Below are 26,444 nucleotides of genomic sequence, written 5' to 3'. Positions count from 1 at the left end.
GGTGATCGGTGCTGTCAAGTACAGCACCGATCACCACCGATGTGCAGCCACCCCCTAGCACCCGCCGGGCACTCACCCGGCGGCAGCAGCAGCAGCTTCCCCGGCTATCCCGGCAGCTCAGCGCAGCAGCGCTGCCCTCCTCCCTCCTCCCCCCTCCCCCCGCAGCAGCAGCAGCAGCATCAAGCTGCAGGAAAAGTAATAAAAATCAATATAAGCACTGAAAAAATATATTTATATATATATATATATATATATATACACACATATATATATATATATATATATGTGTGTGTGTGTGTGTATATATATGTATATATATAAATATATATATATATATACATATATATACACACATATATATATATATATGTGTGTGTGTGTGTGTGTGTGTGTGCAGGGGAGCCGAGAGAGGGGGGGAGAGGGTACTAATTACCCGGGCCCAGGCTTGCTGAAGGGGCCCCGCAGGGGTCCTGGTCCGACCCCTCCGTTCCCCCTCCGTCCCTCCCAGGTAGCAACAGTAGCACACACTTCTACAGCATGTGCTGTGCTGACAGCAGGCTCAGCATGAGTGTCTCAATGACAGCATGAGAGGTCATGCTGAGCCTGCTGTCAGCACCGCACATGCTGTAGGTGTGTGCTGCTGCTGCTGAGTTTACAGTTTTTAGAGTTTTCTTTCACCCTCCTCTAAACATTGTGGGGGCGTGGCCTAAGTGTGGGAGGTGCCCACGCCACACACACACACTTAGGCCACGCCCTCAAAATTTTACCGGGGCCCGGCATTCCTCTCGGCTGCCCTGTGTGTGTGTATATACCGCACCATTTACCACCGATCGCCAGCCCCCCCCCCTCCCACCCGGCAGCCCCCCTCCCTCCCACCCACCCGGCTGCCGCAGCGCCAGCACCCCTCCCACCCCCCCGCCAGCCGCAGCGCCAGCCCCCCTCCCAAAGCTGGTGACTAAAATGGGGTCACTTGTGGGGGGGTTCCACTGTATTGGTGCTTCGGGGGTCTTGCTAATGCGACATAGCACCCACCATTCATTCCACCACCAAAAATCACTCCTTCCCTTCTGAGTCCTGCCATGCACCCAACTGGTATTTTTTGGTCACACGTGAGGCATTGCCGTACTCGGGAGAAATTGGGGCACAGATTTTGGGGTGCTTTGTCTCCTTCATTCCTTGTGAAAATAAAAAATTTTGAGCCAGAACTGCATTTTTGTGTAAAAAATTACATTTTTTTACACAAAAATGCAGATCTGGCTCAAAATTTTTCATTTTCACAAGGAATGAAGGAGACAAAGCACCCCAAAATCTGTGCCCCAATTTCTCCCGAGTCCGGCAATGCCTCATGTGTGACCAAAAAATACCAGTTGGGTGCATGGCAGGACTCAGAAGGGAAGGAATGATTTTTGGATTTTGCAGCACAGATTCTGGTTGAATGACCCCCGAAACACCCATACAGTGGAACCTCCCCACAAGTGACCCCATTTTGCAAACTACACCCTTCAGGGAATTCATCTAGGGGTATAGTGTACATTTCAAACCCCCCGGGGTTTCACCAATTTTGATACAACTGAGCTGTGAAAATGAAAAATTTATTTTTTTCATTTTCACTGCCCAGTTGTACCACAATTGGTGAAACCCCTGGGGGTTTGAAATGTACACTATACCCCTAGATGAATTCCCTGAAGGGTGTAGTTTGCAAAATGGGGTCATTTGTGGGGGGGTACCTAACTTTTAGCATCTTATGGTGCCTAGAAACCTACATGGTGCCTAAAAAATAATCTCATAAAAAGGAGGCTCCAAAATCAAGTAGGTGCTCCTTCTATTATGAAGCCTGTGGTTTGGTCACCGTGCACACTAGGGCCACATATAGGATATTTATGAAAACCAAAGAATTGGGGGAATCAATTTTTAGTCACATTTCTCTAGTAAAATCTACTGTGTTCCTTAGAAAAATGTATTAAATTTGCAAATCTGCAAAAAAAATGAAATTTTGAAATTTCACCTACACTTTGTTTTAATTCCTGTGAAACACCTAAAGGGTTAACAAACTTCCAAAATGCTGTTTTGAATACTGTGAGGGGTGCAGTTTTTGAAATGGCATCATTTATGGGGGTGTCTCACATACAAGTCCCTCAAAGTCACATCAGAACTGAACTGGTCCCTAAAAAAATCAGTGTTTGAAATTTTCTTGAAAATTTGAGAATTTGCTATTCATATTGTAAGCCTCCTAGTGTCCAAAAAAATTAAAAGGAAGTTGAAATAATGATGGAAATATAAAGTAGACATATGGTCTATGTTAGTTATTAACTATTTTGAGTGGTATGATTATTTGTCTCACAAGCAGAAAATTTTACATTTTGCAAATCGCTAAATTTTCCATTTTTTCACGACATTTTGGTATTTTTCACAAAAAAACACAGACTGTATCGACCCAAATTTACCACTAATTTGAAGTACAATGTGTCACGAAAAAACAATCTCAAAATCACTGGGATAAGTAAAAGCAAAAAAAAGTTATCCCCACTTAAGTGAGACATGTCAGATTTGAAAAAAATGGCTCTGTCAGGAACGCCAAAACTAGCTCTGTCAGGAAGGGGTTAATCTTATGTGCTGCCCGGAGCCATGCTCCCCCGCAACGGGGGACCTACCAGACCCGGGCAGAGGGATCAGGCGCAGGGAGCCGGGCACAGGAGGAAGCCGCTGAGGGAGCAGGGGGGGTGGGGGGGGCGGCGCAGCGTATCAGGGACCCGGGCAGGAGAAGACGCTGCGGGAAGCTGCAGGGACAATGGGAATGGGGGCGCAGGGAGCCGGGCAAGAAGCCGCTGGGCAGGGAGCAGGGGGGGGGGGCGGCGAAGAGTACCAGGGAGCCGGGTAGGAGAAGACGCAGCAGCAGCGTGAGTGGCTAAGGCAGCAGCAGAGTACTTAAAAAAAAAAAAAAGCCCATACAAATGCATAGGAAGCCATTCATTGGCTGAGACCTCTCTCAGCCAATCAGCGATTGGTTGAGACCTCTCTCAGCCAATCGCTGATTAGCTGAGAGAGGTCTCAGCCAATCAATGGCTTCCTATGCGTTTGTATGGGCTTTTTCTTTTTTTGGAAGTGCTCTGCTGCTCCCGCCACTCGCGCTACTACTGCGTCTTCTCCTGCCCGGCTCCCTGGTACTCTTCGCCGCCCCCCCCCCCCTGCTCCCTGCCCAGCGGCTTCTTGCCCGGCTCCCTGCGCCCCCATTCCCATTGTCCCTGCAGCTTCCCGGGAGTTGCATGTGATAAATCGCATGCGATTTATCACATGCAAAACTTGGCACATAAAGTGCTATCGCATGTGATTCCTCCCGGGGAGCTGCTGGGACAATCGGGTCCGACTTGTCGTTATGACAAGTCGGACAAATGTAAGGGGGCCTTTAGCCTTGCCTGTCCATCTGAAGGCTCAATATTTTGCTCCCTGGCTGCTATCTTGATGCACAAAACAATGCAATTTCAAAGCAATGACCCTGCTGTAAGCTGTAATCAGCATCCAGGCAATGTTGTATTTACAGAGAATAGTTCCCATGTGCACAGGGCCTGTGTTAGCATCAGGTTCAGCATCAGCCCACATTGCAAACTATACATTTGTGCCCACCTACAAATAGGATAGAGCGGATAATGGGGTAGTGACATAGGTGAGTAGCAGAAGGGTGAGGTAGTGGGTGATGGGAAGAACAAGTAGGAGACAGAGAGGCAATGGGTGACAGTGAGAGGCAGTGGGTGATGCCCCTGGCCGAAAGGAGGCATGCGCGCACGAGACGCTTGCGCACCCCATTCCGACGGAGCTCTCCGCTGCCTCCCCGTTGCCTCCCTGCACCCCTCCCCCCATTTAACGGCAAAAAAATGAAAAAATGCCATGTACAGTACATCATTTTAACAATGTTTATTTGTTACAAATGTGCTCTAGTTATGTGCTTTAAATTGACTTACAAACAACTTCTCCCCTCCCCAAACAAAACAAAACAGCTCTATTTTAGTCCCGCTAAAATGGGCTGGGACAATATTTGAGTTTGCATTTGCTCCTCTTAAATTGAATAATCTTGGTACACTTTAAACCCCGCCGCAATGTGTCACGGTGTTGCCAGGATGCGCAATTGCACTATTTTGCTTTACTTTGTTCTCAGAATCAGAATTAAGAGTGATATTTAATAGGATGAGAGATTCAGAAAGTGAGAGATTTGGTAAGAAATCTCCAGTTTTATTAAAGCGGCAATCATTTACACTGCAAAATCAAACTGATTTTGCAGTGTAAATGATTGCCGCTTTAAAAAAAACTGGAAAATTCTAACCAAATCTCTCACTTTCTGAATCTCTCATCCTTTTAAATCTCACCCAAAATGTTTGTCGTTAAGGTTTCCAAGGAATAACTCTGAAAAGTAGATTTATGTTTTGTCAAGCACGTCATACATTCATCGTATGATTTTCTGTGGCAAAATGAATACAATTTCATAACACGCACTGTTTTATATTATTATTATTATTACTTTACCTTTGGTAGTGGGTGAAGCACGGAATCTTATCCCTATGGATCCCAATGGCTTGTCAGATCCTTATGTGAAGCTGAAGCTCATACCAGACCCAAAGAACCTGACCAAACAGAAAACCAGGACTGTCAAGTCTACACTTAACCCACTTTGGAATGAGGCCTTTATATTGTAAGTATGCAGACTAGTAGTCTATTACCCTATTCTCCATTATTCTGTTATTTTCTTTAATATACGTATACTGTAGATGTCATTGATGAGCAAACTATCCAACTTGGCCGTAGAAAATTGCACACAGTGAAACATTTCAAACAATAAACCTGAAATAGGGTATAGTATGTGAGGTCGACAGTTTTCATGTTGACATGTTCTCACGTTGACATGTATCAGCCCAACATGAGACAGTTCTCATGTTGACATGTGTGAACTGTCGACATGTAGCAAGTTGCATGGTCAGCAATGATCATGTCTGCAGTCATCACGTCTGCACGGCTAGCATTAGCCATAATAAAATGAAGCCAAAACTAGCGCGTAAACCACCATAGGCAGTGCTGCAGGTAGGGGGCACTGTTGGCAAAACTTGACAGTTCTGTTTTTAATTACTTTCACTTGTACTTTTCTCCTCTTTGAGGCCTGGCATCTCTTGACCGTCCCTTTGATCACAAATACATATGCATGTGGCATTGCAGTTAGACATTCTAGCTCATGAACAGAGTGACTGTAATTTCTGTGGCATTGGAGGCAGTTATTTGACCCTGTGTGGTTGCAGGGATTGGATGTATGGCTGCACACTACATAGCTCTGCTAACCGGCAATGCTGATTATGTTCATACAAAGTACAAGTAGCTTCTTATAGTTAGAAATCATTTTTTTTTATGCAACCTCAATGACTAAGATGTTTTACTTGAATGCAGCAGGTTATGAGTTTGAATCCTGGGTGTGGCAGTTTATTGAAATGTGTTATTTACTAAAGGATATTGTAATATAATAAAATGGAGCTCTCCAGTTAAGTGCATAAATGTAGGCTCCTGCTGCCATAAAAAATGTGTCACTCAGAAAATGGTTGAGGATGCTAGAGGAGGCGGAGGCCTCCTCTAGCATCCTTAAAAACGGTCTGCTGTACGTCATTTTCTGAGTGACACCTTTTTTATGGCAAAAGGAGCCGGGAGAGCAGGGAGAGCCGGAGTGATTCGCCGGCGGAAGGTCCCCGGGCAGACGCAGCGGCACTATGTGGAGGGGTAAGGGGGTAGGGGGGGTCTGGGTCGAGGCAGGGGGGAGAATTTTTCATAGTTATGCCACTGCATTTGCCTTATGTACCTATTCGCATATATATATCTGCTTGATTCTAATTGGTGAAAATAAAATACATTGCGCAATTATTTTTTATTTATTTGTAAAGTAATCCACATGTGTATATGTACGTACATATACAATATATACTAAACAATACTTTGCAAATGTTTTAGGTAGGTGTAGAAAAAGTGGTACATAGTTAATATGCTTTCAAAAATAGAAGTGTTAATACTTTATTTTGATCAATTAGCCAACATATAAATTGAATGAACAGAATATAAATCTAAATCAAATCAATATTTGGTGTTACCACCCTTCGCCTTCATATTAACATCAATTCTTCTAGGTACACTTGCACAGGGATTTTGAAAGATTACAGTTAGGTGTATCATTAACCAATGGTAATGATAATTATTTTCATATGTAGGTTGAAACACAGTCATTTACTGAAACAGAAACAGCTGTGTAGGAGGCTTAAAACTGGGTCAGGAACAGCCAAACTCTGCTATAAAGATGGGGTTGTGGAAGACCGTTTCATACCACAGGAAATACACAATGGCAAGACTGCACACAGCAGAAAGACACAAGGTAGTTATACAGCATCAACAAGGTCTCTCTCAGGCAAAGATTTAGCTGACTGGGGTTTAAAGATGTGCTGTTTAAAGTCTTTTGATGAAGCACAAAGAATTAGGCAAAGTTGAAGACCATAGATGTAGTGGACGGCCAAGGAAACGTAGTGCATCAGATGAAAGGCACATCATGCTTTCTTCCCTTCGAGTCCCAGATACACCCATCTACTGTTCAAAGAAGTCTTCCAAGAAGTGGTCTCCATGGAAGAATGGCAGCCAAGAAGCCATACCTTCATGTGGAAACAAGAGCAAGCGACTCAACTGTGCACAAAAACATACAGTAGAAACTTTGGTGCAGAAAAATGGCAGCAGGTTCTCCGGACTGATGAGTCAAAATGTGAAATATCTGGCTGTAACAGAAGGCATTTTGTTCACCGAAGAGCTGGAGAGTGGTACCATAATAATCATGGTGGATGCATTGCATCAAATGGAATTGGGGAATTGGTCAATATTAATGGTATCCTCAATGCTGGGAAATAGAGGCAGGCATTCATCCATCATGTAGTAGCACCAGCGAGGCATCTGATTGGCTCCAAATTTATTCTACATTGACACCAAACATACAGGCAATGTTAATAAGAACTATATACCGTGTAAAGAAAAACAATGAGTCCTGGAGGTAATGCTATGGACCCCACAGAGCCCTGATCTCAACTGGATGCGGTTGTTAGGTCGGCACAAGAAAGGTCGACACCATCAGGTTGACAGGCAGAAGGTTGACAGGTACTGAAGGTCGACAGGATCTTTAAGTCGACTGGCGGAAGGTCGACACATAATTTTTGATGTTTTTCCCCACTGTGGTTCCAGAACAGGCGGTAGTTCATGCCTTACCATCCACTAAGGCAGGGGTGGGGAACCTCAGGCCCGGGGGCCGTATGCGGCCCCCGTAGCCGGTCTGAGTGGCCCTCCCACCTGCCCGGCGGCTTTGCCGGGAGTTAAGTACAGGGGAATTCTCATGAGAGGTCAGTAGTACTCGCGAGGTTCCTCTTAATCAACAGCAGCCGGAGACTGTCAGTCCTATTAAACGGCAGCCGCCGGAGCGTGGGACGGCTGCAGCAGGACAATTTGTAAGAGAAATTTTTACATATGGCCCCCCGAAGGATTTTTCCCCCATACAAACGGCCCTTGGCACAAAAAAGGTTCCCCAACCCTGCACTAAGGCATGGAGGGAGAATAGAAAAGTGTGCCAAGCATAGCAAACCACCATTCCCGAAGCATTGAGAGCACAGTGAGCAATGCGAGGGGCTGGAGAACGTCTAGACGTCTGCTTCCGCAGATCAACATAAGGACCCTGTCGGAGTGTTGTCCATTCTTGGGTAGACCTAACGATCCATACCCATCTGAACATCATCTAGAACTCTGTCTGGGATTACAGGGTAAGGATTTGAGCTAGCCGGCATCCACAGAGAATCTGTGGTTAGTTCTCTAAGATCTTTGGAACAACTTGCCTGCTGAGTTCCTTCAAAAACTGTGTGCAAGTGTACTTAGAAGAATTGATGCTGTTTTGAAGGCTATGTGTGGTCACACCAAATACTGATTTGATTTAGATTTCTCTTTTGTTCTTTCACTTTGCGTTTTGTTAATTAAAGAAAATTATCAACACTTCTTCTTGTGACAGCATTCTTACTCTGCAGCATTTTTTCCCCACATCTGGCTAAAGGTTTTGCATACTAGTGTAGGTTTGTGTGTGTGTACATTTGTGTAGTTAGAGCACAGCTGATTCGGCAGTTGCCAGAGTGTTTGGGTTACATTTGTTGTTTTTCATGGGTTTTTTTTATTCTAAAGAAGTGTTGTCACAAAGCAGTCTGTGAATTGAATTGTGGCTGGATCAATAGAATTGATTTAAAAAAACAATTTGTTATTTATATGCAGACAGCACTTAGATACATAGGGGGTGATGCAGATGTGGAAGTGAGGCAGGCGTTCATTACTCAATAGAAAGTTAGTGTTGTCTTACTGTTCTTCCACCCATATGCTGAGCTTCTACTGTATGACACTCATGATGCGGCTGCCTCTGTCTGGGTAACATATGTACCTGGCTTATTAGTAGTCATCACCATTCATTTGGACTTGCACTTGCCCTATATAGTATAGTATAGAGGGTCTTCTTGTCCTCTCGTAAGGACATTGCCTATTTAAACATGTTGCCTTCATAAGAACATTGGGTACTTGTTTCCTAGCACGGCGCCCGTTGGGTTGATCGCATGCCTTAAGTTTAAGGTACTTAAGGCATGCGATCAACCCGATGGACCAGATTTTATGTCAATCACCAGTGTATTTGCCGGTGAAAGACAAAATCACGTTGATCAGGTCCATCGCGGGCCATTGTAATGGGCCGCGACGCGACCGACGCGATTTTCCCATAGAGAATAATGTTAAATTATTTTTAATGTTAAAATCGGGTTGATCAACCCGATTTTACATAGGGAACAATGGGAAATGGGCCAATATGGCCGATTTCTCATTGTATAGGTTTGAAAGTATGGTTAATGTCCCCCCATTGTTAATGCCACCCCACTATTGAAGCCAACCCGAAGCGTGGCGAGCGCAGCAAGCCCGCGAGGGGCGGCGGTACGCGTCCTCCGACCTTTTCATACCCCCACTATCCACGCCGGCGTGGAGGTGATTTTACATAGTGTGGCGAGCGCAGCGAGCCACCGAGCCCGAAGCGTGGTGAGCGGATACCTGTGAAGTTATGCACGTCCCCTCGCGGGGCTCGGTGGCTCGCTGCGCTCGCCACACTATATAAAACCAACTACACGCCGACGTGAATAGTGGGGGTATGATAGTGGATAGTGGGGGTCGGCTCGCCACGCTTCGGGTTGGCGTCAATAGTGGGGTGGCGTTAACAATGGGGGGCCATTTCAACATTGATTCCAATGTAAAAATCGGGTCAATCGCGTCGGTCGCATCGCATGGGATTTGGTTGGCATGCGATGCGGTCAACGCGATTTTTCCGACCCGATCAATACAATCAAAATCGGGAGCACCCTGCTAGAAATCTAGTACCGAACATTGCCTCAATAAGGATGTTGCCTCTACAAGAACTGTGCTTGCATAAGAAGTTTGTCTATGTAAGAACTCTGCCTTTTTTAAGAACTTTTTTTGCTGTACGAACGTTACATCTATAAGAACATTGCCTCCATAAGAATGTTACATTCATTAAAACACTGCCTCTGTAAGAACATTGCCTCTGTAAGAACATTGCCTCCGTAAGAACATTGCCTCTGTAAGAACTTTCCCTACATAAGAACATTGCCTCCGTAAGAACATTGCCTCTGTAAGAACTTTCCCTACGTAAGAACATTGCCTCCGTAAGAACATTGCCTCCGTAAGAACATTGCCTCCGTAAGAACTTTGCCTCCGTAAGAACTTTGCCTCCGTAAGAACATTGCCTCCGTAAGAACATTGCCTCCGTAAGAACATTGCCTCCGTAAGAACTTTGCCTACGTAAGAACATTGCCTCCGTAAGAACATTGCCTCCGTAAGAACATTGCCTCTGTAAGAACTTTGCCTCCCTTTTAATGCTACCGTTGAAAGAACGTTGCCTCCCTAAGAGCACTACCTCTTTACAGCCATTTATTTTGCAAATACTGCTTTTTACCTTTATGTGTAACCTTAATTTGTTTTTCTCATTTTTTGTCTCCCTAAGCGCCTTAAAGGCAGGGGATGAGGATAGACGTCTATCTGTAGAAGTTTGGGACTGGGATCGTACATCACGGAATGACTTCATGGGCTCCATGTCGTTTGGTGTCTCAGAAATCATGAAGAATGCTGTTGATGGATGGTAAATGTCTGGTCTTCTATTGCAATCTATTATCAATGTGTGTCAATGAAAATGCTGGAGGCTAACATTGTTGGGTTTAGTGTATATGTACAGCACATATGTATGGCTTGTATGAATATAGGTGATCAGTGAAAGTGTCATGATGGATTATAGAAAAAAAAACATAACAGATGTATGGAACATCAATCACAGATGAACTTACCTGGAAATATCTACCTTACTTTCCTTTCTTTTTTTTTTCTTATCTTTCTTTCTCTGTTCTTTTTTTGTTTTGTTTTATTTTTATATATATTTGTTCACTTGGTGTTCCTTCTGATTTCATTTTCCTTCCCTTAATTTATCCATTTCTTAATTATTTAATGTTATTTAATTTGAACCTTTTCCTGCCTCATCGCTTTTTTTCATTTTTTTTTTTAACTTTTTCTTTTTTATTATATTGTTTTACTGCTGTGGTTAAACTTATTTGGTCATTTGTCACCTTCCGGTTGCTGGTCTTTTCAACTTCTCCACCACTATTTTTCATGCCACCGTCTTTTCACCGTGTTCGCCCCTTCTTTGGTCCTGGTTGTTTGTGTGCTCCGTGTGTCTCTCAGGTACAAGCTTTTGAATCAAGAAGAAGGCGAGTATTACAATGTGCCTGTAGCTGATGACGCAGATGACTTTGGACTTCGGCAAAAGTTTGAGGTACAGGCATTGCCCGTACACACAGTAGAAATAGGTGCCAGTACCTTTGCTTTTTCTCATTTGGGTTTCTGTGAACATAATGCAATTTTGTATTACCATAATCATAGTTGATCATTTCAGGACTACTGTACTTTTCATTTCTTTCTGGCAATTGTTTAAAGGTCTTAAGAAAACTGTAGGCTGAGCTCTACTGTTGCTTGTAAAATTGCCTGGAGTTAATCCCACCGTCCCCACACTGGTTACTTGTGGTGCCAAAACAAACTGCACTAAATGTCTGCATCGTGCAATTACAATTATATCTGCAGCTTAAATATTATTTTGTCAGGAAATGGTTTACCATACATTACGTTCTACCGCTCCAAGACGTAATTCAGTATGGAGTTCTTAAATGGGAATACATTTAAAACAGCTATTTACAGTTCTTTAAATGAACACAAGATTTATGAAAATGTCTCAGTTGCCTAATTAGATGATACAAAGAAGTGACAGATGGATAGGAGCAAAAAAAAAAAAAGCAGGAAGTAAATCACTTTACAGTCATTAGAGTCAAATAGATCTTTCTGTTCATATTACTAAAGGCAAGATGTATCAAGCTTAAAAAAAATTGATACAGTGGTGAGTGATAAACAACCAGCCAATCAGCTTCTGTCTGTAATTTTTCAAACCCAGCCTGTGCCATGGCAGTTATGAGCTGATTGGCTAGCTGTTTATCACTCTCCATTTTTTCACTTTTTGACGATTGATACATCAGGTCCTAAGTCACACCGACAATGATTGACTTCTATGTGTACATGGTATATACAGGTGAAGCTAGAAAAGTTAGAATATTGTGTAAAAGTTCCTTTATTTCAGTACTTCAACTTAAAATGTGAAATTGATATATTCTATAGAATCATTACATGAAATGTAAGATATTTTAAGCCTTTATTTGTTATAATTTTTATGACTACGGCTTATAACTTATGAAAACCCAAACTATCAGAAAATTACAATAATGTGAAAAGGTTCAATAATGTGGGCTCAAAGTGTCTCACTCTTATCAGCTAATTACCCCTTTCAGGTCCAACGTCTATTCAGGCTCAACAGCCCTAGTGCTAATAGCAGATCCAATTGGGGAACCACTTTAAAATAAGTACATTAACATCGTTCAACGTTCAATGTACTTTCAACGTTTTTTAATTTAAAAAAATTACAATTAATTTAAACTCCAAAGGGTCAATCCAAAGCACCTGCAAAGAGTCAATGAGCCTTCAAATGGTCTCTCAGTCCTGTTAAGTAGAATTAACAATCATGGGGAAGACTGCTAAACTGACCAAGAAAAAGGTGCAAGAGAAGCAGGGATGACCGCAGCCTGTAGACGAGTGTCAGGAAAAGGCCATTCAAAAGTGTGGGGGAGCTTCACAACTAGTGGACTGAGGCTTGAGTTAATGCATCAAGAGCCACCACATACAGACGGATCCTGTACATGAGTTTCAAATGATGTATTTCTCCTGTCAAGCCGCTCCTAAACAACAAACAATGTCACTCACAAGCTTCTTACATGAGCTAAAGAGGAAAATAACTGGTCTGTTGCTCAGTCCTCTATTCTGATGAGAGCAAATTTTGCATCTCATTTGGAAAACAAAGTCTGGAGGAAGAATGGAGAGGCACATAATTCAGGATGCTTGAAGTCCAGTGTGAAGTTTCCACAGTTTGTATTGATTTGGGGAGCCATGTCATCTGCTGGTGTTGGTCCACTGTGCTTTATTAAGTCCAGAGTCAACACAGCCTTCTACCAGGGCATTTTAGAGCTTTGTGGAGATGCTGATATCATTTTCCAGCAGGACTTGGCACCTGCCCGCACTGCCAAAAATACCAAAACCTGGTTCAATGACCATAGGATTATTGTGCTGGATTGGCCAGCCAACTTGCCTTACCTGAATCCCATAAAGAATCTATGGGGCATTGCCAAGAGAGAGATGGGAGACATGAGACTGAACAATGCAGAAGAGCTAAAGGCCGCAATTGAAGCATCCTTAACACCTCAGCAGTGCCACAGGCTGATAGCGTCCATGCCACGCCGCATTGAGGCAGTAATTCATGCAAAAGTGGCCTGAACCAAGTATTGAGTACATATGATTGGTTATAATTTTTAGAGGGCCGACATTTCTGTATTTAAATTATTTTTTTATTGATTAATAAAATATTCTAATTTTCTGAGATTTTGGATTTGGGGCTTCATAAACTGTAAGCCGTAGTCATCAAAATATAGCAAAGGCTTGAAATATCTCACTTTGCATGTAATGAATCTATATCATATATTAGTTTCACCTTTTAAGTTGAATTACTGAAATGAATGAACTTTTGAACGATACTCTAATTTCGAGTTTCACCTGTTTTATTACTGGACTAAACACCAGTATGTGGTCTTAGTTTAAAACCTGTGAAATGATCCAGATCTAGCCACGTTCATCATGGCTGCAACACACCATTAGAAATACATTGTCCGGCTCCGTGAGTAACAGGTGCGTCTCAGTGCATTAACGGGCACCAGCGGCCACAATCTAGTCACGATGAGCATAGCTACATCTGTATATAAAACTGGAAGGGGCATATTTACTAAACACAGAATTATAATTTCTTATAACTGCTATTTGTGGGCATAAGAAATGAAGTTCCACCTGGAAGTACTGGTGTACGCATGCAAGGATACGCCTTTCAATAGGATCCCTATACCACAAAATACCAAAGGGTTCCCATGTGATTTAAATTAAATCATTTAGATTTGATTTTTTTTTAGAGCAAATCCTGGGGGAATAATGCTGTTAAACACACAGAATTCTTCCTTTCTTTGGGGAAAAATAAAATTATCCGTACCATATGAGTTGGTCGGATTAGCAGACAGTATTCACAGAAAGGGAGACGATTACTTCTGTAGGTTGTCAGGAAATATGACTCCTTATCCCAGAACAATAATCACTCGAATGGTGTAACACGGTTTTTACATAGTTACATAGTAGGTAAGGCTGAAAAAAGACTTGCATCCATCTAGTTCAACCTGGTATAGATATCCATTGCTGATTTGGTAGGTTCTGGTATTTTACAGACAGATTATATTTCTTATTTGTACCCATGGATGTTTTTATCCAGTAAATGCTTGTCCAACTTTGCCTTGAACGCATTTAATGAGCCAGCCGTTACCACCTCTCTGGGAAGAGAGTTCCAGAGTTTGACTGTTCTGACCGTAAAGAAATTCTTTCTACTAGCGGAATGAAATCTTTTTTCTTCTAATCTATACCCATGCCCTTGTGTCCTAGATTCCTTTCTAGTAGAAAATAGGGTGTGTGACCGTTCCTTATATTGGCCCTTGATATACATGTCCCCCCTTAAACGTCTCTTTTCCAATGTAAATAGTCCCAAATTGCTTAATCTCTCCCCGTAGCTTAAATTATCCATTCCCCTAATAAGCTTTGTTGCTCGCCTTTGGATTTTTTCTAATTCTATGATATCCTTTTTATAGTGTGGGGCCCAGAACTGCACTCCGTACTCGAGGTGAGGTCTCACCAATGCTTTATACAGTGGCATAATTACCCTTGAGTCCCTAGTTTCCATTCCCCTCTTAATACATGCCAGAATTTTGTTGGCCTTTTTTGTAGCTATATTACAATGGGCACTACATCCCAGTTTGCTGTCTATTTGGACTCCTAGATCCTTTTCAAGTATGGAATTACCCAGTTCCTCTCCGCTAAGGTTGTAACTTGCAGACTGGTTGTGTCTCCCAAGGTGCATAACCTTACATTTATCTACATTGAACCTCATCTTCCATTTATTTGCCCACTCATCTAGAATTGCAAGATCATTTTGAAGCATGGTGACATCTTCTGATGATTTGATGACTTTGCTAAGTTTTGTATCATCCGCAAAGATGGATACATTGCTGAGTAACCCTATCCCAATATCGTTAATAAAAATGTTAAACAGAATGGGCCCCAAAACCGAACCCTGGGGCACTCCACTTAGTACCGGTATCGTATCTGATACGGCACCGTTCACAACCACTCTTTGTTCTCTATTACATAGCCAATTCCCTACCCATCTGCAGATATTTTCACCCAATCCTAGGTTCTCCATTTTATTAATCAATCTCTTGTGTGGGACAGTATCAAATGCTTTAGCGAATTCTACGAAAATCACATCTACAGCATTTCCATTTTTTTGCTAACCTCTTCATAGAACCCTAGTAGATTAGTTTGGCATGAACGATTTTTCACGAACCCATGTTGGTTAGTACTGAGTAGACGGTGATGGTCTAAATATTCCTGGATACCATCCCTTAAAAATCCTTCAAATAGTTTACCCACAATTGATGTTAAACTAACGGGTCTGTAATTAGCCGGATCTTCCTTTTTTCCTTTTTTGAATATTGCCACTACCTCTGCTATTCTCCAATCTTTTGGTACTATACCTGACGATAGTGACTTGCTAAAGATATAATGTAGGGGGGTAGCTAGTTCATCCCTTAATTCCATGAATACCCTCGGATGAATCCCATCTGGCCCTAGTGATTTATTTGTTTTGAGTTTGCTTAGCCTCAGTACTATTTTAATATGAACAAACGTTAAAATACAAATAGGAAAGTATCAGACTCTCACCAAGTGGATATGTCTACATATAAACAGTAGACTATTAGTTCATATGGTGTAACCACCAGCCGTCCCCGGAACCTCTGTATTTATCCTTTTGATCCCGTCCAAAGTCTTTCCCAAACCATTCTTCTGGCCAATGAGTTTGAATACAGAAGTATCCTTGTCAAGTCTTTACAAAGATACTTCGGTCTTTGAAAGGCGTAGGCCAGAAGGATTCTGATCCAGTGGGTAACTACAGATGTTCTGGGGACGCCTGGTGGTTACATTTTATGCCCTAATAGTATATACTCTGTTACAGACAGCTTGTTCTGTCATGTACTCAGGATCTGATAGAAGTGCATGGGGGCATGACTGCACAACTTTGTGTATTCAGGGGCCTTTGTTACATGCCTGCACCACCCTCCTCTTTGTGATACTGAATGTACCTTATACAATCTGACCTATAGGCTACATTTTTGGGAATTGTTTCGGAGAGAATTGCTTAGGATTTCTCTCAGGCAGCCTTCACTTTTACATGTGTGGCCCCACATCGCTGGATCTCCTCACCGACGAAATTATTTCCCATTGATACTAAGAAGACCACTCATATAAAGGGTGATCTATCAGTGCAGAGTCGATACATACAGTGGTGTGTATACAGTCTGGACTTTAATATTATAGAACTTTTTGACCCTAGTATGCCTATTATAATAAAAGCTGCATTTGTTTAAATATGTAACAACCTCTCAACGGTCCTGTTTGAGGGAACTGTCCTACTGTCCCAACATTGGCACATTTTCTTGATTTGCAGGGAGTTGGAAGGCACTTTGGAGGCACTTGGCTACTGGAGGCACTTGGCTGCTGGAGGCACTTGGCTGCTGGAGGCATTTGGCTACTGGAGGCAGGTGTCTCTGGTACCTGTGGCTTTTGAATAGTCATTTTAAGAATTAGGGAATAGTGTTAATGGAGACCTAGCCTCCAAAGCATGACCTAGCCCCTACCATGCCACAATCACACCGTTTGTTGAAGCTGTGCCCTCATTTACATGTGTCCAGTGTTGGGAGGTAAGTGTGCGTTATATACAATGTACAGTATGTAGAAACAAATAATAAGTGTCACTTACTAAATACAGAACACGTGAGCCCATTATTTGAGCAAAGTCTCCTATTTGTCCACAAACCAAATCTAAAGGTAAACCCCTACTTCCTAGTTTGTATAACTGTTGCCATAAAATGGAATATTCCAATAGTGTTTTTTTATTTTTATTTTTACTTTATATGTTGGAATCAGCGAAAATATAAATTTAGCCCAATATATTGCCACTTTAAAATCACCCCCTAATTCATTATAACTTTTACATCTTTCTTCATTTATCAAAGTTTTTATTAGTTTATATTTATTTATGTCCAAAATTATTTATAATAATAATAAAATGACCTTGGGCCTCATTTAGTTAAAATATGCTGAAGATTGATCACGCTTTGCTTGTACATCGCTAACATCTGTACGATAGTTTAGTGCATCGTATTCTGAACTTAAGCTCACTTGTGATTGGAGAGTCCGTCTGAATGCATCGGGTCCATGTTCATCAGTTTGACTTGCACATGTTTAAAATACACATTTTTCTTCTGCACTTTTTAAATATAAGGGTTGCAAGCTGCTAACATTAGTAAGCGTATTTGTACGCTTAATTCCATTATGTGTAAACAGTGATACATGGCTAGAAATGCTAAGACACTGTATACAGTATGTAAAAATTTCTGCTTGGATACAAGCCGATGTGAGAGCTGTGTCACCATCTAGTGGTACAAATATAGATTGCACTGAAGATGCTACAGTACATGCTCAGCTTGCACCTTACCTGGGAATAGTTTCCATCACATGATAATTAAGTTATGAATTTCTCCAAGGCGTTGATTGTTTTACCATTTGTTCTGAAGCTACTAATACTGTGTTATAAATGATAATAACTAAAGAAAGAATGTTAATTATAAAGTAGTTGTATATTGTTTACAATGAAATCATCCAAAAGCTAATAACATGATCTGTTTAATATAAATAATAATAATAATAAAACCTATCTCACGGTATCTTAAAATAAGTCTAATTCTTCTGCCTATTACTTGTTCCTATAGGAAGAAAATTTGGCTTTTTTAAGGTAATAGGATTGGTTACAATCAGTGGTGTAACTATTTTTTGTGTGCCCCCCCTTTAAATAAAGCCCACCTCCAACCCTACTACTTGCCACGCCGGATCTACTTGTCTCTTATCTGCGGTCCCGGGTGGCTCTCCTCCTGGCAGGTTAATGAAAATGACCCACAAAAAATGGCCGCCCCCTAACAGCAGACCGTTTTTGAGGATGTTAGAGGAGGCCGACGCCTCCTCTAGCATCCTCAAAAAGTGTTTTCTGTAAGGGAGCATTTTTTGAGGGTCATTTTCATTAACAAGCCTGCCAGAAGGAAAGCTGCCTGGGACCGCAGACAAGAGATAAATAAATCTTCAGGTCCCGGTGGCGGCGAACAGAGGGGCCCCAGCAGCAGGTTAGTGCATGATAGCCCTGCAGACCCCTGATGCCCACACTTAATCAGCGTGGGGTCTGCGGGGCTATTGTTACGCCACTGGTTACAATGCATTACCAAAGCTGGGTACACACACTGATATGGACGAGTGATATAATTAATGATGCACACTCCTGAACATTGTAAATGACCCCCTCTGTTGTCTGTACATGCAGCTCAATCTCGACTATCTAGTCAAATACTGCATGCATTGCGTTGCAGCGTAGGGTGGGTGATGTCACTGACCGATATCGTTACCAATACCATAAACTCGCCATCTGGTATCCCCAGGACCACTTTACAGTTCAACCAAACAAAACCTTAACTTAGCTTATCACTTAAGTTCTAACTCATAAATAAGACACGGACACAAAGTGCTGGCATTTCAAAAATGAATGTCAAATTTATTTTTGACAATTAACTATAACTATAATTGGTGGCCGCACCAAAGAACGGTCACTATAGGAAAGTGGGGTTATAGATGACTCCACATACACACGTCGCTGGTGATCACTCTCCCAGGTCATCCACCTCGGCAGGTGGCTTGGCCATCCCCCAGACAGAAGCATGGCCGATGACAGGCGATGCCAAGGGAGAGCGCACCCCACTATCTACACACACACAAGATCTTAAAAGGATGACCGTTCTTTACCGCCGCCGAAGAAGAGAGAAAAATAGGGAAGGGTGGGTGGGGCTTCTCAGGACAGAGTGACTCACATCTAGCATGTGACTTCCTTGCCCTATCAAAAACACTCCCCCTGCTCTGATAGGCCTTGTGCCCATCCTAATCAGCATGTCACAAGACACCTTCCAAGTGTAACCTGGGGAACCTTAATAATAATAATCGAATCAGCCCGGCCTGCAGTCCACTCCACATCCCTCTCTCACCCAGCCACCTAACCTCCCCAGCCTGAGGAAACACACATAAATCAGAGGCGATGGTCGCCCGGGAGGCCCAAAACACAAATGAATGGCCCATCATCCACACGGACTTAACGTCCTGTCGACCTGAAATATGTATAGAGAGGTTAGAGAGCTGTCGACATACTGGCACACCGCATTCAAGCACCATACATGTTAAGAGAGAGATAAAGGAAAAACCGTGGCCGAGCAGCTCTTGAGGCACAAAACACACCGCCTGGAGTAAACTAACAAGTACGCCATGTCAGATTGTAAATTAAAGCCAAATTGTGCCCCCAGGTGAATGTGAAAAAACACCTCAAGGCCCCCACAGGAAGTTGGCGAGCGCTTATGCGTCCAGTCGGCCATGGTGAAAAGTGACAGATAGAGTAGGCCGAATGTACCTACGGAATGCTGCCGAGCGCCATCGACCCAGAGACTGAATCTCTGCGTCGGAGCAGCCCTCCGCAGCCGCCGAGGTAGCAGCCCCAATCCTAAAGGAATGCGACCCAAATTCCTTTGGATCGAGACCCGTGGCCTCCAGCGCCCGCCCCAAGACGTGACGAAACTGGTACTTGGTGAGCGGCGACCTATCCTCATGCATCAGCCATGCTCCAGGTAGGTCCGGGCGCACCTGGGCGAAGGCCGAAACCAATGCTACTGGGCACGCCCCTTCCACTGTGCACGGGAGCAAGGACAGCCACCGCCCCCACCCAGCCTGGTCCGTCTTAGAACGTTGCAGGTGACATAGCACCGAATCTGCTTGGACCGCCAGGTCATCCACGGCCAATGGTAAGGGGGCACGTTTTAACGGCACCACCAGCTCCCCGACCCTGAAGGCCCCGTGATAGGCCATCACGTACGCCATGCGGAACAAAAGGACCTCATAATAAGGCCAACAAATGTCCCCCAGGGCGCCCAGCAGAGGTGGAAGCAACGACATATCAATTGGTCGCCTGCAGTCCGGGAGAGCCGGTGTGGCCCTCCGCCAATCTCGCAACGCCTGGACACCAAAAATAACCGGGAGGGGTCCACCCTACCCTGCAATGAGGAGAAAAAAGACACCCCTGACAGGGTCCGGCGCACGGAGGCAACAGAGCGACCCATGGAGTACAAACTCCAAACAAAGGCCACCATGGCCGCCTCAGGTGTCTTACCTGTCTGGGGGGCGGACAGCCGGAACTGCTCCCACTCGTGCCATCCTGCCTGATAGCAATGGAGCATCCTTGGTGCGATAGCCCGCATGGCTAGCCCCTCCATTCCGGCCTGATCATCTGCCAAATATAAGAGGGACAGTGTTCACCAACGACGGAGGCATCAGGTGCCAGGACCCGGAACTTAACCCAGTCGGCCCTGGACAGAGCGTCTGCCACAGAGTTCTCCACCCCGGGAACATGTTTTGCCACAAACTGCACATTGAGCAGCAGGCATCGCAGTACCAGACGCGCCAGCAGCCTAACCACCGGCAAAAAGGCTGCCCCCTGCCGGTTGACTGACTGCACTACCCCCAAATTGTCGCACCAGAAAACAATACTGGAATTGCGCAGCCTGTCCCCCCAAAGCTCCAACGCCACCACAATGGGAAACAGTTCCTGGAGGAGCAGGTTTTTTGTGAGACCTTCCGTAACCCACTCCACAGGCCACGGTGCGGTGCACCACGACCCATGCAAATAGGCACCGAAACCCACGCCCCCGCGGCGTCAGTAAACAATTGCAACTGCGCGTTTGAGCAGGTGGGGGCGGGCCATATTAGAACTCTGTTAAACTGCTCCTGGAAGGTCAGCCATACGCGCAAATCCCTCTTCAGCTCAGCTGACAGCCGTACATAGTGAAGGGGGTGCCTGATGCCTGCCATGGACCTCTCCAGTTTCCTGCAGAAAACTCGTCCCATGGCATAACCCTGCAGGCAAAGTGTAGCAGGCTTAGCAGTGACTGGAGTTGGCGCAATTGTAGTTTGCCAACAGCGAGGGCCAGTGAGACGCCCCCCCCCCCCCCCCGCAACCACGATAGCTTGTCAAGGGGGAGCCGACAGCAGCCTGCCACCGTGTCTATTTCGATGCCTAAGAAGGAGAGGCACGACGCCGGCCCTTCCATCTTGTCCGCCACTATGGGAACCCCAAACTGCTGAAAAAGGTCCTGCATGTAAGACAGTAATAGCCCACAATGAGGTGAGTCTGCGGGGCCCACGCACAGGAAATCATCCAAATAGTGGGCCACCCCGTCTAACCCGGATCCCGACTCCACGCACCAGTTCAGGAAGCTGCTAAAGCACTCAAAATATGCGCACGAAATCGAGCAGCCCATCGTCAGGCACCTGTCCACATAGAAACCAGTGGGGAGGCGAAAGCCCATGAACCGAAACGATTCCGGGTGTAGGGGGAGCAAGCGAAAGGCAGACTCAATGTCCACCTTGGCCATGAGAGCCCCCCGGCCATGGCCGCGCACCATCTCCAGCGCCTGTTCAAAAGACTGGTACTGGATGTGACACAACTCCTCTGGGATCGCATCGTTAACCGAGCTACCAGGGGGGTGGGATAAGTGCTGGATAAGCCTAAACTTACCCGTGGCCTTTTTGGGAACCACCCCCACCGGAGATAGGACCAGCCCCGGTATGGGCGGGTACGGGAAAGGGCCGACCATCCTGCCTAAGCTAAATTCTTTGGCAACCTTCTCTAAGACGACCCCAGGCATTTGGATAGCAGACTTTAAATTACGGGGAGCGGAAGTTGAAACCTCCCCCTTTATAGGGAGGATGAAACCCGAACGGAAACCGGATTCCAAGAATCCGGCCTCCCCCCTGCGCGGGTACCCACTCAGCCATCCGGCCATGCGGTCCACCCAAACAGGAGAAGGGGCCTTACTGAGGGGGACCTCCGGCAGCTGCTGCCTGGGAGGGGCAACCCTGCTTTCCCTTCCTGCATTCCTTTGAGGAATGGTTACCCCAGCATTTAGCGCAGGCATGTTTGAACTTGCAACTGGCACCCAGGACGCAGCCGGCTCCATTAAAGGCGAAGCAGCGTCCGGCAGGGGCGCCCCCCGCCCTCCATCGAAAGGGGGCCTGTGCTCTGCGGGTTGTAGGGGCAACGGCTGGTGCCGTAGTCACAGTGGCGGATGGTTTTGGGCCCATCCAGATCTCCACGTCCTTGCACCCAAAATCCATGATGCCCAACCCCGACTGTTTACGTCGGAAGTTCTCATCATAGGATCGCCAGGAGGAGTCGCTCTCCGACAGGAACATCCCATGAATCATGTGCATGTAGCGCACCATGTTCATATGTTCCTGCGGCCTAGTCTCCAGGTAACATGCGGCGAACATGAACATGCCCGTCTGCCACCGGTGATAGGTGCAATATGCCTCCTCCCCGATTCTCCCATTGCGCTTCGCGTCGCGATACTCCTTCTCAGCCTGCGCGGTCATCGTGAAGAAGCTCACGTATTTGCCCTCCTTTATTCTGTCCTGGACACTGCGCCTCAAACCCCTAAGGACAGCAGTGTTTTCGCAGTGCACTACCTGACCCCTGGGGAACAGAGGGGACCCCGAACTGCCGCTTGAGCTAGAGTGCCTGCGGCGGCACCTATGCCTGCGTCTCCTATGGGATTTCCTACCCCCTTCTTCACCCGAGGACCCAGAGTCTGACTCGCTGGACGATGAGGAGGTCCGTGCGGCCCTACGCTTGCGGCGTTTGCGCTTAGCGGATGACTCACCTGAAGTGCCCGCCGTCGGCACGAGGCTCATCTCCACGGGGGCGACCACCGATCCCACCGGGGGAGATCCGGAAGCCGCCACGTCCCTTGATGTCAGGGGAGCAGGAGTGGAAGTGACAGAGGGGGATGCCCCGCTGGGGGCTGCCGGGGGAGCCCGGTTCACAATGGATGTCAGTTGTGCCATAAATTGCTGCATCCCTTCGCTCCCCGCCCCAGGAGGTGCTGAAGTGGCAGGGGCCTCCTGAGACACGCCTCCCACGGGTTCCCCAGGGGACCTTGTACTAATCCTATGTTGTGGCATGACCCTGGTTCGTCTAAGCCACTGCCGCCTAGCCAGCCTTAAGGGGGACATGGCAGATAGCATACCCCTGCTCGGAGTGTCCGGTGGGCCCACCGGACCTGAATTCCCCCTTTGGGCCCGCCCCAGGGGCGACCACTAGCCGGCCTAAGAAGCCTGGAAGGCGGAGGGGGGGTGGATGGAAGACTTCCCCCCTGATGCAGTCTAGCTGTCAATATGGGAATGCCAGAGGGGCGCCCGGGGGAAGCATGGGGAGCCCTGCCAACCCCCCCGCTGCTTGACTGTACAGCAAGGGAGAGGCCAGGGCTGCAGCTGCTGGGCCAGGCCGACCAGGCTGCGATCTTGTCGCCATGCGCCCGCCCCCGGCGTTGCCCCGGTCGACCGCGGGGGCCTAGCCCTGCACCGTGCGATACTGTGCCGCGGGCTCTACCCCTGCCCGACCCCCCCTGCCGGGCTGTGCCTCTGGCACGTTCGCCGCGGCCTTGTCTCGCCTCCCGCGTGGTCCCGGCGTCTTCCGCGTCATCAGGCGTCGCCCGCGAGCCGGGAGCCGCTGAGACGATTCGCCCCCCTACCCCGGAGGACACGGAGCCGCGCTGGCAGGCGAGACATGCGAGTGGGGCGCTGCATGCTGCACACAATGTAAAAGAGCTAGGACAGGGACAGAAGTGAGAGAGTACAGGGAGAGAAATCTATAAGAAGAAGAGGAAAAGAGGTTAGAATAGTGTTTGAGAAATAAAAGCATTGCCTGACCATGTAAGCGTCTCAGCTTCTCAGGACAGAGTGACTCACATCTAGCATCTAGCATGTGACTTCCTTGCCCTATCTAAAGCCCTCCCCCTGCTCTGATAGGCCTTGTGCCCATCCTAATCAGCATGTCACAAGACACCTTCCAAGTGTAACCTGGGGAACCTATCAGCGGTTTATGTTCCCTCACTGCTTACTCAGCATTCGTGATTCTGTCAGTGTGTATGCACTATATTGGTGCTCCCTCTGCACCGCCAGTGTAGTTAACAATATCGGTGATAGGAATCACCCAGTGTGTATCCGGGTTACCATTGTTTTCTAGAGGATACAATTCAGGATTTGGCACTCATACTGCTACAGCGTAATGATTCACACCCATATTACCAGTTAGTTCTATAAATCCTCCTTGCTACGGCTCCTTAGTTATTTAAAAAAAAAACTTTTAGGATAAGATAAAGAATCAGACTGTAACATTTATGGGGCCTTATTCTGGTTGGTGCGGGTGGGCCGTACGCGTACGTTCCGGGGTTTTTAATGATCTGTGCATGCGTACATTCGCTAATGCGCAGGCGCGAACACTCCACAACGCTTACGGACGGGTCTCTCCGTGCGAAAAAACCTGTACGCGAGAGTACGGGCATTGGGGGCGGCATAGGGGCGTGTTGAGGGGAGCGGCCGAAATAATGAGGGAAAATGGGCGTAAACATGGGCGTACACGGGGGTGTGCACCAAAAATGAACGGTGCTACTACCGCTCGATCGCCTAAAGCACCGTTCATTTCGGACACAAAACAGGCGGCCGCCAACCGCCACCTCAGACCACCCCTACAGATACCGCATGACAGCGTGCGCCTGGGTTTGCTAATTTACGCTGATTACTACTCAAACACATACACCTTAATGTAATAAGCAATGCTGCAGTCTATTAAGTCCAAACCATGATTTCACTACCTGCAAGCCACACACAGCACTCAAACACCTTGGAAGCTTATCTTTCTATACTTCTCGACATTTAAAGGTTTGTTTAATTTAAGGTAAGAATCTTTGTAAGACCTGCTTATATATGCTAAGGTAGGTATTTGTTAAACAGTTATACACATTCACTACGTGCTTTCATAGACTTTACACAGTAGCACACTCAATCTACACAAGTCGACATGTGTCAACGTGTTCACTCTAATACAAACATATGTTTTGTATTTATGATACAATAACATAAACCACATCTAACACCTACAAAGGATGTTTCAGCAATATTTTAAGCCCATGCCCACTATTTTGCACACAATTAGAATAATTAATTAATTGTCTTAATTATAGTTGAAAGGCAAGATTTGCAGGTCCATATATGTGAAGGGTATGCCAGCGTGCACGGACGTACGCTCACTCTCATGAGCGGTGACATACGCTGAGTTTTCCATTGAAAACAATAGAGACCCATCCGTGCACGGTGGCGTACGCTCAGATAGCCGCAAGAAGTCGGTGGGAAGACGGACGAGAGACGTCCGTAAACGGTGGCGTACGCTCTGTTGTACGCCAGTTGTCGGAGTCTAAGGGCTGATCCGTCCGTGTACGTTGGCGTACGCTCAATTGTACGCCACTCCCCTTCGACGTTGTTTCTGGCCGTACGTATGCGGCTGATTTGTGGGTGGACTTAACCTCAACGGCCGCGTACGGAGAGCGTACGCTAATATGGAACGTACGCACGTTTGGCCGCACCGATCAGAATAACCCCCATGGTATCCACAGAACCAAGAAGGGTAGGCCTCTAATGTTCCCTTTATGAAATCTTTAGTGAAAAAGATGGTACTTGTGTATTATCACGGTGCCCGTGCTTAGTGGGCTCTTCTGCGTAGAGAAATCGCATCGCATCGCATGGGCCATTATAAGTGCCCTGCGATGCTATGCGATTTTCCTATGTAATGTATTCAGTGCTCTTTTATTTATATTGTATAGGGTGTACAATGCCATTAGGTATACAATAATGACATACAATGAGGTTTTAGGCATCCCCCACTATCCATGCAACCCCGAAGTGTGGCGAGCGCAGTGGAGTTGATGTTATATAGTGTGGCGAGCGGATTGAGCCACCGAGCCTGAAGCATGGCGAGCGCAGCGTGCCCCGCTAGGGGACGCGGAATACATGTAAAGTAATCCGCGTTGCCTCACGGGGCTCGCTGCGCTCGCCACGCTATGAGCTCGGTGGCTCGCTGCGCTCGCCACTATAGATTCAACGGTACTTGTGGAGTATCACGGCTCCCACGACCTTCATCGTATGCTGATTGTATGCTAAAAATCGCATCGCATACGATCAAATCGATGCGATGCGATCGCACCCGATTTTGCACTGAAATGCATAAGAATGCATTGAAATGTGTATTAAACTTGTGAAATGCCCCCAAATGTCATTTTTCATAGTGCACCACCCCCACTATCAACGTCAACCCGAAGCGTGGCGAGCGCAGCGAGCCCGCGAGGGGCGGGGGTACGCGTCCTACGACCTTTTCATACCCCCACTATCCACGTCGGCGTGGAGTCGAGAATAGAAAGTGTGGCGAGCGCAGCGAGCCACCGAGCCCGAAGCGTGGCGAGCGCAGCGTGCCCCGTGAGGGGACACGGATACCTTCACAGCTATACGCGTCCCCTCGCGGGCTTCACAGGTATCCACGTCCCCGTTCACAGGTATCCGCGTCCCCTCGCCACGCTTCGGGCTCGGTGGCTCGCTGCGCTCGC

General features: G+C 46.2%; 1 protein-coding gene across 1 annotated transcript in view; it reads left to right on the top strand.

Annotated features, from left to right (window-relative positions):
* The window catches only part of PRKCG (protein kinase C gamma), a 303,415-nt gene that overhangs the window by 224,812 nt on the left and 52,159 nt on the right, over positions 1–26,444 (top strand). The window contains exons 6-8 of the mRNA XM_083162596.1: positions 4,525–4,681; positions 10,085–10,219; positions 10,813–10,903. Coding sequence (XP_083018722.1) covers positions 4,525–4,681; positions 10,085–10,219; positions 10,813–10,903 — 383 coding nt within the window. The remainder of the gene's footprint in view (positions 1–4,524; positions 4,682–10,084; positions 10,220–10,812; positions 10,904–26,444) is intronic.

This window comes from Crinia signifera, chromosome 19, assembly GCF_055691185.1.
Source record: "Crinia signifera chromosome 19, ASM5569118v1, whole genome shotgun sequence".
In the NCBI taxonomy this organism is placed as follows: Eukaryota; Metazoa; Chordata; class Amphibia; order Anura; family Myobatrachidae; genus Crinia; species Crinia signifera.
This window is presented reverse-complemented; position numbering and strand designations above follow the sequence as displayed.